General features: G+C 27.3%; 1 protein-coding gene across 1 annotated transcript; it reads right to left on the reverse strand.

Moving 5' to 3' along the window:
* Nucleotides 1–5,712: 5,712 nt before the first annotated feature.
* Nucleotides 5,713–12,186, reverse strand: LOC111039387 (nucleosomal histone kinase 1-like). Its single transcript, XM_022322899.1, has 8 exons — nucleotides 11,963–12,186; nucleotides 9,862–9,998; nucleotides 9,741–9,787; nucleotides 9,380–9,446; nucleotides 8,955–9,154; nucleotides 8,669–8,882; nucleotides 8,402–8,584; nucleotides 5,713–6,132 (listed from the first exon to the last, which is right to left on the reverse strand). The coding sequence occupies exons 2-8, from the start codon at nucleotides 9,989–9,991 to the stop codon at nucleotides 6,023–6,025; spliced, it is 951 nt and encodes a 316-aa protein (XP_022178591.1). The 5' UTR covers nucleotides 9,992–9,998; nucleotides 11,963–12,186; the 3' UTR covers nucleotides 5,713–6,022.
* Between the last annotated feature and the right edge of the window lie 1,042 nt (nucleotides 12,187–13,228).

Raw genomic sequence — 13,228 nt, forward strand, 5'->3', positions numbered from 1 at the left:
ATTACAGCAGTGGTCGCTTACCGTTTTCAACAAGCCAGTTACATTAAAAATTTGAAATACTTAGTGATGGACCACTATTTATTTAGGTATATTATATGATATTTATATTATTACATGCAATATAATAATATTATTTTATTATTTCTGAATATTGTGTTTTTCTTCGCTAATACATACTTAACTTTGTGCATATAAAGCGTAAAATTGTGTCTTAAACTTTTTGACTATGCAAATGATCAACGAATATTGGAATGATTAATTTGTAATATTATCGCTCAATATTCCCTTAAAGATCGACGTACTGTATGTCTGTATTGAAGACCGGTCCCTAGTTCCCTACACCGTTGTCCACTTTTTGTATACCTATAATTAGTTGTAATGAGTATATTTTGTTATAATTAGTATTATAATTTAGAACTTGAATTTGTTATTTACTTATATTATAACAAAAACATTAAAAACATTTTAACAACCTATTTTGAAATTACGTACCTAAGTTGCGACATCCCGCCCTTCCAAAGGTTGTGTTTAGATGTAAAACCAATATCATGCAAATTCATACTATAAATATATGTGTAAACATTTTCCAATATTCCGGAATGGGCAGGCCTGTCGAAACGTAGGTACGTGATGAAATGGCTCCAGCAAAATAACAAAAACAATTTGTCCCGGATCAATTTTTAGAGTTGACCAAACTACTAACTTTGCCTCCTCCCCCCCCCCTCCCCCAATCAAATCCTCTCCCACACGCTCCTGTAGGTACCACAAATAAATTGTTTTTAGTTACATTTCACCAATTTGATCTTTACTTCTCTTCTTTGAATTGTGAATAGTGTATAAGCAGGATAGATACCTACTTTCGTGAAGGAGACTTTTTGTCATATTTTTCTTCAAAATATTATCAATGTATAATGTACATTACCAATATTTATAATATATATACAAAATAGCATGATATTCTTTACTGAGTACCACTATTAAATAAATAAAAATTAAAAATAATAAAAATAGTAAAATTACTGACTTAGAATTAAAAATGTGTCACTATAAGATAGGTAGGTTAAGAATTTGAACTGATCCATTTCATTACATTATACAAAACATCGTGCTGTATGCCTGTATCCCACAGTTAAAAGACAAAAGAAGTTTTAAAAATGCTGTTAAATTATTATGAAGGATAGCTTCCTTTAATTATTTCTGTGGTATGATTTTAACTGTCCTAAATTTATAAAAAGATATGCCCTATATTTTACTGTATAATATATCAATTTAAATATTAATTTTTTTTTCTGTGGAATTTTTATGCATGTATCCTTGCTGCAAAACCGCATTCGTCGAGAGATTAATATCATACTATAATATTTTGAAAACTAGCGAAAGGTCGTCGTTATTACCAGGAACTATTAAAAAATTCACTTTATATTAAATTAAAAATATGTAGTCTTTCCGATGTTGATCCTCACCCAGTTGATTTGATATGGCTTTTTAACAATAAAAGGTATTAAGTTCATCCATTTGCCTTACAACAACAGTGATATGAAAGTGTTTAGCAAGTCTAAGCAAAATAACTCATGAGGCTGAGTAATAAATATATCAATTAAATTTTAAATAATATGCGATATCATACATAAAGTAAAGTACCTACCTATTTTTTAAATGTTGATAGTGTCATTTGATTTTAGATTTATACTTCATAAGTATATTTTTTTAAGTTTGTATAAAATAAAAATTGATTAGTAGTTAGTACCTAGTTACCAAACAATGATGTGTTATCTGATTTTTAAATATAAATTATTACTAAAAACATTGTTGATATTTTTTCAAAAATTACAAATATATGGAAGTTGTGCAAAGGGGAGAGAGGTGAGGGGAGGAGGCTTGTAAATGAAATGGGTTGAAAATTTTTTTTGAAAATTAGGGGCTGCAACGAGCTTTAATTTTAGATCTTATAAAATATTACGCTAATGTATATAATATAATATGAACTAAGGTTATAACTTATAACACAGACGACAGACCAAATGAAGATAGTTATAACTATTTTGAGTTTTCATATAGGTGGTCTGTGGTTAAACTGACTCTGCTCCTAGGTATAATTATGTCAAGGAAAACAGTTAAGCTTGTAGTGGATTATTCTTTCTCTTAATAGTCTCTTGAAATTAACTACGTAAATAATTTATAGTATTTTGATAATGATAAAAAGCTAGATATTTTATGAAGTCTATACCTAAACCTAACTGTATATTCTACAGAATTTAAGCCAATTTGCAAATTATAAATTTTAATTGTGTTTTGCATTTACTGCGTGGACTATGGGTGGGCACCTACTGTCTCCGTCTGTGTTATTTTCTAAGTGGCTACTTATTACTATTTATTTTATATTTTATTCAGTGGAAATGCAAAATTATATTTAGTATGATATATGGATGTATGATACTATGATGAACTGAAGACTTAAAGTTCAATTATGTAAAATTAATATAAAACACGTACATTACAACATTAATAATTTACATTTGAGATACCGGTAACTTATTTGGATAATTTTTTTAACGTTTTTATTTACTATAAAAGTATATTTGCCTCATCCTCATTATAGTTAGGTAGTACGAAAATAAATTAGTTAACATATCAAACTAGATTTCTACACATGTAAATTTGAAACCAATATTAATTTCTAAGAATGTGGGTAGTTGTGTATGATGAATGATGACCTAACCTCGAGTGTGTGTACTTCGTTAGGTGAAGCTAGTCAGTAGACCACTGAAATGAATATGTTAAATTAAAAATCAATAACAAAAATCATTGCATACGAAAAACGATTTTGAAGGTAGGCTGTCTGTTAGCAGCTATTATCATAACTATATTGCTAATAATTATCATAGTAATTTATTTTACTATTTATAGTAGTAAGGTACCTATATCTAAAATATATGTAGGTACCTAATTAGGTAATAGCATAAATGAATCAAACGTTGAAAATGTTATTGTGTGTATAAAAACATAATAATATTATTCGTAAAAGTCTTAAATTCCCAAGAAAAATACTTATGAATTACAAAGTACAAACAAATAACTACATTTGTTATTCTTTGTTTAAATACGTACTTATCGAACTTTGTCCAAATTTAAAATACAAATGCTTATAAAATGAAATTAAGTTTAAATTTTTTTAGAATTTTAGGTTTTAGTGTAAACTACTTGTGAGGAATTTTGTATTTAAACTGACCATTAGTGAATGATTTTCTTTTCGACTTTTATAGAAAATAAATCGAAAATGTCAAATACCTACAAATAGCTCAAAAAGCTAATCAACATATTGAAAAAATGTGAAAAATTCTGATAGAAACATTAATTGATGAACATTTAAAGAATCTACAGTTATTCGTTTTTGAGTTAAGCAAAAAAAAAACAAAAACGATTTTGCATGTGTACAAAAACTAAATTTATAATTTGTTTTTCAAGATTATTTTGAAAAGTACTGGAAATTTCCAATTTTGATCACTTAATTCATTATTGTACCAATTAGATCCAACAATTTTTTAACAGAAAACCACCAAAGCAGGGACATAAATTTGAGGTGTTGCAGAGTATGCTTTGCATAGGTACCTAAAATTTATTAAGATTGCATTTTGGTCTGATTATAATTTTTCTGCGCCAGTCAAAAGTTTTTTTTAGATTTTTTTAATTGGTCTAAGGACTAATGGTGGACTACTTCGACAACTATGGTCTATGGCCATGTGATGTTTATATGTTATTTAAATGAAATATAAATATGTTTGGCTTTAAATTTTTTATAAGTGATATTGAGGATTTCAGGATTTGTTTTTTATTTAATATTTTTAGGTACCTATAATAAATGTCCAAAAATATTTAAATTAAAAAAAATTAAGCAAAAACTCTGTATTATTAGATAGGTATACAATAGTCAAAATATATTATAATGTTAGATCGGAAATATAAAAATTTAAATTTTTTTGTAATAACTCTTAACTCTATACTACAATATGATGGCATAATTGTTTGGCCTGCCTGGTTATTAGTTGCATTATACTAGTCAAAAAGTTAAAAAGTCGCCTCTGTCCCAAAATTAAAAATTGAAACACTTTTTCTATAACTTTTCGTAAAGATAAGTACAACCACAAATAAACACCTATTTTTACAATTTAATGCTAACGAGACCAAGTCATATAGGTACCGCCGTAATCTTTAGTAAATTGTGTCGTGATCTAAGTTAATCCTCTATAACTTAACAATACTAGGCTTAAAGTGACTAATGAATATTGGATGGCTCCTCCACCACACAATCCCAATAATATTTGTATTCACTACCTCACATATAGGTGCTAAGTACTTAGTGTGCTTTTTGTGTAAATTATATATCTACTATTTATTAAAATTAAAAATATATATACTTAAACTTATTCAATTTCAGAAGCTCTACATCAGGGTTAGTGAATACTGTACAATTTTACAAGATGAAATAAAGTTTCCTCAAGTAATACAACTTTACTTAAAACATTCTAAATCTCCACCACGACTATAATCATCATCTGCAGTAAACGCATAAAATATTTTATGTACTTTAATATAAAATTGTTTTTCGTTTGTTTCATGTTTGTAAAAAAGATTGTTTTTCTTTTTAAATTGTATATTTTATATAACAGTATCTGCCTAGATAGATGAGGTCGATATTGGATTAATGGATATTAATACACACTATTTTATATCATTAACATATTTTATTCATTTGTTATGAATCAAAAAAATATAAGGAGCCTCTTCAACAGTTGTCTGCCGTCTGGTTAGGGTCAGGTAAGTAGGTATTTACAATGAATAGGGGTAGGTAGCATATGCATAGGTATGCAATGTTTGGCTATTTCAAATATTAAAACATTATATACATTTTATTGGCTAGTAAAATCCAAATAAAACCTTCAAAGAAGTCATGTGGTAGCAGTCTTTAAATTCCTTAAAAAACGGTCTCTTGGACTTTTGAGTATATCTCATTAATTTAGAAATTCGAAGTCAGATGACAGAAATTCATATGAATGCATAATTAAAACATAAAAGTCACTTTGCGTGTGTAGATATTTTACTTCAACACAGGAACCTGTGACAGTGAGACACATTGGGGACAAGATCACCCATAGAAGTGGGTGCTGGTGAAGTGCTGTGCTCCCTAATTACATTAACTTATTGTTGTTTTTAAAAAAATAACTTACTTTTTTACATTTGTAAGATAAAATCTAGTCTCCCTTGGCTCAGTAACTGAGTAAATTTAAGGTGCATGTTAATATAATTAAATATAATCTCAGTGAATAAATTATTCATAAATTGCATACTATTACCTATTTAATTAATAGAATATAAAATATTATAATCCACAAATCAAGTTTGTTACCAAAATTTTTTTTAAACTATAATAATAAGAGTATCACCAAAATCATTACTTTACCTCATTATGGCATTTGGAATTTAAATTGGCAATAAAAAAAACCTACTACTGTGGACAATAAAATATATTTACCTACTATTTAAACCCATTAGTTCAGAATAGTTGATTCTTAAAAGCAGGATAATTATTTATTAGTTTGATCATGAGTGAAAATAATACTGGCCCATAGCATCTTAGATACATACTAAAAGCAATAAAATCAGTTGATTATGTTTCTGTACTTACAATTCACACACAAAATTAAATAAACATTTTTACCTTAAAAAAATATATTTGATGGTATACAATTTTGAAATAGAAAATATTTAATACAGCATTTAACTAACTTATTTTAGGACACATAAACAACTTTAAAAAAGGTATAGTTGAGTAACCAATGTACATACAAATTTAAGACAAAAAAAAATAGTATTATAAGTGTACAAAACTTCTTTTTTAGAAGGAATTAATTGTATAATAAATTATAAATCAACACTGTACATACTATAATATACTTTACAATATATCATTATTAACTTTTTTTTAAATATAAATTAGGTACACTTAATTTTGTATTCGTTATCTTCAACTTAACTTCTCTGTTTTATACTGCTTTAATAGCTTTTTCAACAAAGCATAATCTGGCTTTTCAGCTGGTTCCAGATTATATATCAAACGCATGGTTTCAAAATAACCTGTAAATTATACAATGGACATGAGTTTAAAACATCAAATGTATTTTTACTATAATTTCTACAAAATAATAAAAATCCGCAATTTATTGAAAATACTTTTAATACATAAATGAATTAATAACATAAGTAATATATTTAAGATTCTAAATACAATGATAGTGGAATGTACCTTTTTTTTGTAAATAAAGTGCATTTTTGTTATTTTTAAAAAAATTTAATTCAGAACAAGTAATAACACAATACGCTCAACGCCATAATATTCATACATCATCCCTTATTTAGAAAATAGTTATTGGACATTTAATACATAACAATACCACATCTTACATAATACCAGTAGCGTGTATCAAATAATATTGTTATACCGATAAGCAATTTTCTACTATTTAATTTAGTAAATTCCTCTAGTAGTTTTTCCTCTAGTAAAAGGCATTCTTTAGAAAAATGTACTATTTTACCTACTATTAAACCTTACTCTATATTATTATACGAGGTGTGGCAATTAAATAACAAGAATTTGTTTCTAGCTTCTATAGTGGTAACAGTGATACCTTTAAAATTTGTTGACTTAAAGTTCACGAGGTAATACACAAGTCTGCTAAGTTTGATAGTGATCGGTGTTATATTTTGTGCTCTCCGATTTTTTAAAGTTAGTAGTGTAGTGTCGTGACGTACAAAAATGTGTGACGTGAAAAACGAGCAACGAATCGTCATCAAGTTTCTGGTGAAATCTGGTGAAAAAAACGGCCGAAATTTTTCATAAATTGCAGCGTGTGTTCGGTAATGACTGCTTATCAAAACCACGTGTGTACGAATGGGCATCACGTTTCGCATCAGGCCGAGAATCGACGCAAGACGATGCAAGGTCAGGTGCCCTAAAATCGTGCACACTTGGTAAAATGTCGAACGTTTAAGTGTGTTGGTGCGAACAGATCGACGCCTCACAGTCCGAATTGAAGTTATTAAGCGATTGTGTCATAGAATATCTCGTGTGAGGTCGGAATTAGCCAAAAATGGTTGGGTCCTTCACCATGAAAATGCGCCTGCTCACACATCATTAAAAGTTCAACAGTTTTTGACCAGTAGGAACATAACAAAGTTCCCCCACCCCCCGTACAGCCCTGATCTGGCTCCACTGGACTTCTGGCTATTTCCAAAGTTAAAGGAACCAATGAAAGAACATCGCAATGAGGATTTGGAGGACATTCAACGTGCCGTAACAACGGTGTTAAAGAGTTTAACTTCTGGAGACTTCCAGGAGTGCGTCCAGAAATGGGAAGAACGCTGGACCAAGTGTGTTCGACTCGGAGGAGAGTACTGTGAAGGCAAGGGTGCATAAATCATTGTAAATATTAAATAAATGTTATACAATTTAAAATTCTCGTTATTTAATTGCCACACCTCGTAATATCGTTTTCCTATTAATACTTAATAACTTCATTATTGGTTTTCTATCAATGCCCATCCACATGACTTTAAGATGTTGGCCTGCTGCTTATGTTATACACCATTGCATGATACTCTAGAGAGATCAATCTGAGAATATAGATGACATTTTGAAGTATATGCAAGGCACTGTTTTTAAGATGAAGTTGAACTATAGTCAAAATTGTTTTTAAATTAAATAATGTAACATTATTGTCGCTTACAAAAATTTAGATACCAGTTACAGTTGTCCATCCAATTCTCACCTATCACTTTTTTATATTAATATTGATTACGAGAAAATCAATTAATAAATCATTTTGATTTATTATTTTAATGATAAATTATATAATCTGTATCTATTTGTAATGAGTAGAACATATTCTATTCTTTCATTTTGGAGCATTAAATTGGTCCTATAAAATGAGTGTATTGCTATTGGAAGTTTATCATGATGTTTCTGAATATCATCTACAATTATATGACAATCATAAAAACAAGTACAAAATGTAATGCAATTTTTTATTATTCAACTTCCTTTTGATAAAATAAATATTATATTTAAATTTAAATTTAAAACCATTGTCCCATAAAAAATATAATAATCTTTTGGTATTTCAAGTTTTAATAATCTATCTATCTTCATTTGTGGCTACCTTTCCGTAATATTGAACTGATATTATGTATTATAATATTAACTTATATTTTCCCTTAGATTAACATATAACAAAGATGAAAGAGGTAGAATTGAATGCTTACAAATAAAAATGCCTTAAAATTAAAATATTCAATAAAGCAAATTTATTTTTATTGTTTTTTCATTAAAATAATTTGTAATACTTACAATTTGGTACTTTATTAAAATCATAAATCTTTTTATTCGGCCCTGCAGTTAAAATTGCATCTTTCATATCACTTTTAGATTTAATGGTTTTTGGCAATGTTAAATTTGTCCACGGTAATTTTAATTTTAACCATTCCAAGCCATTGTACATTAAGCTCTCCAGATCACCACGTCGAGTATGCACTAAAAAGTAAATATAATTTTTATAAGATATAAAATGAACGTAGAATACATTTTGAATAATTAAAAATAAAAATCCATTATTACTTCCAAGGTGACCATCTAGAGCTATATAATTTAGTGTACCATTATTGGCACATTTCTTATCTGGCTTAACATCTTCAGTCTTATACTTAGTTACCATACCAAAATCTCCTAAATACACATGATTATTTTTTGGCTCTTTGCCAATAAATATATTTTGACATTTGATGTCCCAATGAACATATCCACATTCATGTATGAACTCTAAAGCATCAATCTATAAAAATAAAAAGTAACTAATAAAAGTACAAATTTATGAATACATCAGTATAAAAAAAGTATTATTTACAATTTGTCGAATTATGTTAATGACAGCACCTAGCAGTAACCTATCTGAAACAGTACGAAGGAATGCCTCCAAGTCTTTATCAAACTTTTCAATGACTATAAACCTATATTTGTTATCATTATGAATAGTGCTACCAAAACCATAGAATCTAGGCAATGGTAATTCTTTCAACTTTTTGATTGTTATCCATTTTTTAACATCTAAACGTAAAAAAAAAAATTGATTTATAAAATGATTTTATTTTATCCATACTTTGTTTGCCGAGAGAATTTGGTTAGTTTGCACATTCAACTAGATCCAAGGAGTGAGGTTGTGAGGGATTTGGGTGGTTGCGGTGAGGAAAGACACGCTATGGTTTGCCCATAACCGCATTTTCTTAGCAAGCAAGGTATAATATTAAAAAAAAATTGAATTTTAAGAAATACCTTCTTCCTTCACGTTTTTGAGATAAAACATTCGTTCCACAAACAGGGGTCCACTTTCCATATTTTCCTATCACCAATCAATTCAAAATAAATTATTTTATTAATTCAATTATATGATACAACTAATTTAAATTTACTAGAGGCTAATAAAAAAAAAAAAAAACTAATTTAAACCAAGATAAAACAAAATTATTTTCCAACACATATTATAAATACAATATATTGAGATAAACCAAAAGATACAATATACAACATACTAAAATAAAATAATCTTGTTTAAATTTTAAATTGTATGTAATTAATAATTAGTAATTGTTGAGGTAGGTTTATCATACAATTAGTATTATTAAAAATAACATACCGTTTTTATTGCATATTCTGTTTTCGTTCTACACTTATGTTTTTTTCCTAAAAAATATGTTATAAATATGGATTTTATTGTTTATTATAATTTATTATTAATAACTAATAACTTAACCAACCACAATAAACATATCCAAATCCTCCACTACCAATTATATTTTGAATCTCCCATTCGATACCTTTAATATCTTTTAATAATGATCCTGGTGGTAATTCTTCCTTAGGTGTGGTTTTTGCTTTTTTGCTCATATTCCACCTTTAATTAAAATTAAAATGTACAAATTATTAAATTTAACTTTTAATAATAATAAATGAATATGATCAATAGTTCCCACTAGTATAACCTTATTATACATGGCTGTTGTTAAATTTTTTTTTTTTATTCAAGATAGTCATGATTAAGTCATATATTTAGAAAGGTCTTCAACACTGTAGAGGTGAAGCCATTTTATTTTTTAGTAGTTAAAAACTTTTTATAATAATATCAGTTATAGTACTAATTTTTATCTTGAATTTTCAGCTTCATATTTGATTATCTATTCATGATCTAAGAACCCTTTAGAACCATAATATTATCTTCTTTGTATAATATCATTAGCAGGGTTCGGGATTTATAGCACTTAAAAACACAATAATAAGCGCTAAAATATGCACTTAAAAACACTAAAATATGCATAAAAAAATTAAAAATATGCATTTAATATATTTATTATTATTTATTATTTTATTAATAATTATTAAATACAATAAGTGTACTTAATATAAAAATGTTTAAAAATATCAACTGATTGTTAAGTTGTTTCTTAAACTTAAGAGTTTTTTTAATTTTATTCGACAACTATATAATGATGTGAAAAATTAAAAATTAAATTTTTCATTTAAATCAATAAATAAATAATTTTACATTTACCGGGAATACCTTTAATTTCAAAGAACGCTTAATAACTACAATACATTAAAATTATCGTATCGCTCGTATCGCAACGTGTTATATAATATGTAACAATACGGTCAATCAGGCCATCATAATTTTTTCAAACCACGAAAATTATAAGAAATTGTGGGTTGTATATAGCAAATAGGTACGTAAGACTGCGAGTAAGCTGCATTACTATTTTCTTTTTTAGATCGGGCTAAATTTGTGAAGTTGAAATTTTGAAAATTTTTCTAAAATATGCAAATTAAGCACAATATTGTAAAAATAAGCAGTTTCCGGCAAAATTTATGAAATATGCAAAAATATGCACATTCAAATTTTAGATTTGGTATCATGGCATAGAGAAATGAATTTATTTCGCACTCTGCTACATTTTACAATAAATAAAAAAAGTATGCAATTGCTATAAGTCTCGAACCTTGATCATTAGTAATCATAAATTAAATAATCAAAACAAAAACTACAGGAGAAAATTTAAAAATTAGTGGTAGAGGCATCTCACTTAGCTCAAAAATAATTTTTTTATATTGTGCGTTCACAAATAATATCCTACATTCAACATGTTTTAGGAAGGTTGTTCAGTTATAATGATTCATAAAGAAAATATATTTTTTTTAAATAGGTGGTTACCATTTATAAAAAAAATGTGTTAAAATGAAACTTTACAGTGATTTTAGACATACTTTATACATAAATTGAAGGTGGATTGATATAAAAACTTTTTATGTGGTAACAAAATAGGTAATATAATTATTGGTTATAAATAAACTCTTTTAAATATAAATATAATTTAAAAAACCATGAGATTCCCTTATTTTCTAACTAATGGAACTAAACGTGATCCGCTGAGCATAAAATGTGCTATGCTAGTATGTTACCCACTTGTAAGATAGAGACACATGCAGGTATAAAGTATTCTTAATGAATATCTCAATTGGAATTTACCAACATTTGTTCACAGCTTTATGGTCATGCATGTGATTACTGTTGGAGTTTTAATTATTAAATTCCAAAAATCATATTTATGCATTGATTTTAAGACGTCTCCAACAATTTCGAAAAATCATTAGGTATCTACTTATCATCTACAACAAACACAAATTACATAGCTACTCAGTAAAAATCCAAGTATCCAATAGATCAATAATTAAACTTTTCGTACAAATTGCTTCAATTTATTTATTTTTAATTAATTATTTATTGCAGGTATAACGTCTATCGTTAAAATTATGAAGATGCAATAATTTACAACCGTTTAACAGCAGTACAGCACATAAACTTACGAAATTATTTGTAACGTAGAAAATGTCACGGTAGTAAGTTGGATGGTGGTTAAAATGTGTAAGAACAAAAATTTACAGAAAAACTAAATATGAAAGGTAGAGTTACACAAACTAGTTTACTATGAATTATAAAATTAGCAGTCAGCACTCAGCGTGTCTCAGGATTCAGACCGTTGCCCGACGTTTCACGTTTGAGACTTTCCGTACTTTGATGTCATTTTAAATTGTGATATCAATGAGATAAGAATCCCATTTCCCGTCACGGTTAATAGATATATATCTATTAACCGTGATTTCCCGTTAATTTTACACTTATCACTTCTTGATAAGGAGGTAACCACAGTACTGAACACTTAGTTGCCTATATATTACTTTTAAGGGTTTCAAATAAATTTATTTTTTTGAACTCAATATTCTAGAAGGATTAAATAATTGTGACAATATTAATTAATGAAGAAAGAAAAAAAAAATTGGCTACTCTAGACCATGATCAAATCATTAGTGAAGTCTCTCAACAAAGTGATTTGCTGTATAAAAGTTAAATGTTTTAAGATTAAAACTATATTTAAAATTAGTACTTAGCATTTTAGGAAGTTTATACATTGGTTAATACAAATAGGCCTTTGTTTATAATTTCTCGGACTAAATTTTGATCCCAACCCGTTCCTGCCATAGGTATGTCAATATGTGTACCTACCTATATTATTAATTATTAGAAATAATGATATATTGTCATATTGATATTGTTTTCACTGTCGTCTGTAGTAAGAAGTAGAAGTTACAACAGTAAAATACTTAAACTAAATTAGTATATAATCATATAATATTTTATAATATTATGTTTGTATATTATATACAGGATGATTTTTTAACCATGCTCACCCCCATTTGTCCCTTTAATAGTGCATTTATTCAAATTCTGATTTTTAATGTGTGCATAATTTAAGTATAAAAATAGGATCACTCTGTATAGGTAAGTCGTTTCTAGGAATTGTTCATGATATATTTTTATTAATCCTTCTGGAGGGTGTAAAATTAAATAAATAATAATAATTTAAAGACAAGTTATTAACATATGTATATAATTCATGTTAACATAGAAAACAATTTTAATTTTAATTTAAACGTTTTGTGGCATATTGTATAAATGTATTATATACAAGCAGTGTTTTAAAGGAATGAGTTCCAAAAGAAATGGATTCCTGGAACAAATTTCATTTCAAGAAATGTTGTATTGAGCGAAATCCTATTTATAAAAAAAGAACA

The sequence above is a fragment of the Myzus persicae genome, unplaced genomic scaffold, assembly GCF_001856785.1.
Source record: "Myzus persicae strain clone G006 unplaced genomic scaffold, MPER_G0061.0, whole genome shotgun sequence".
Classification (NCBI taxonomy): Eukaryota; Metazoa; Arthropoda; class Insecta; order Hemiptera; family Aphididae; genus Myzus; species Myzus persicae.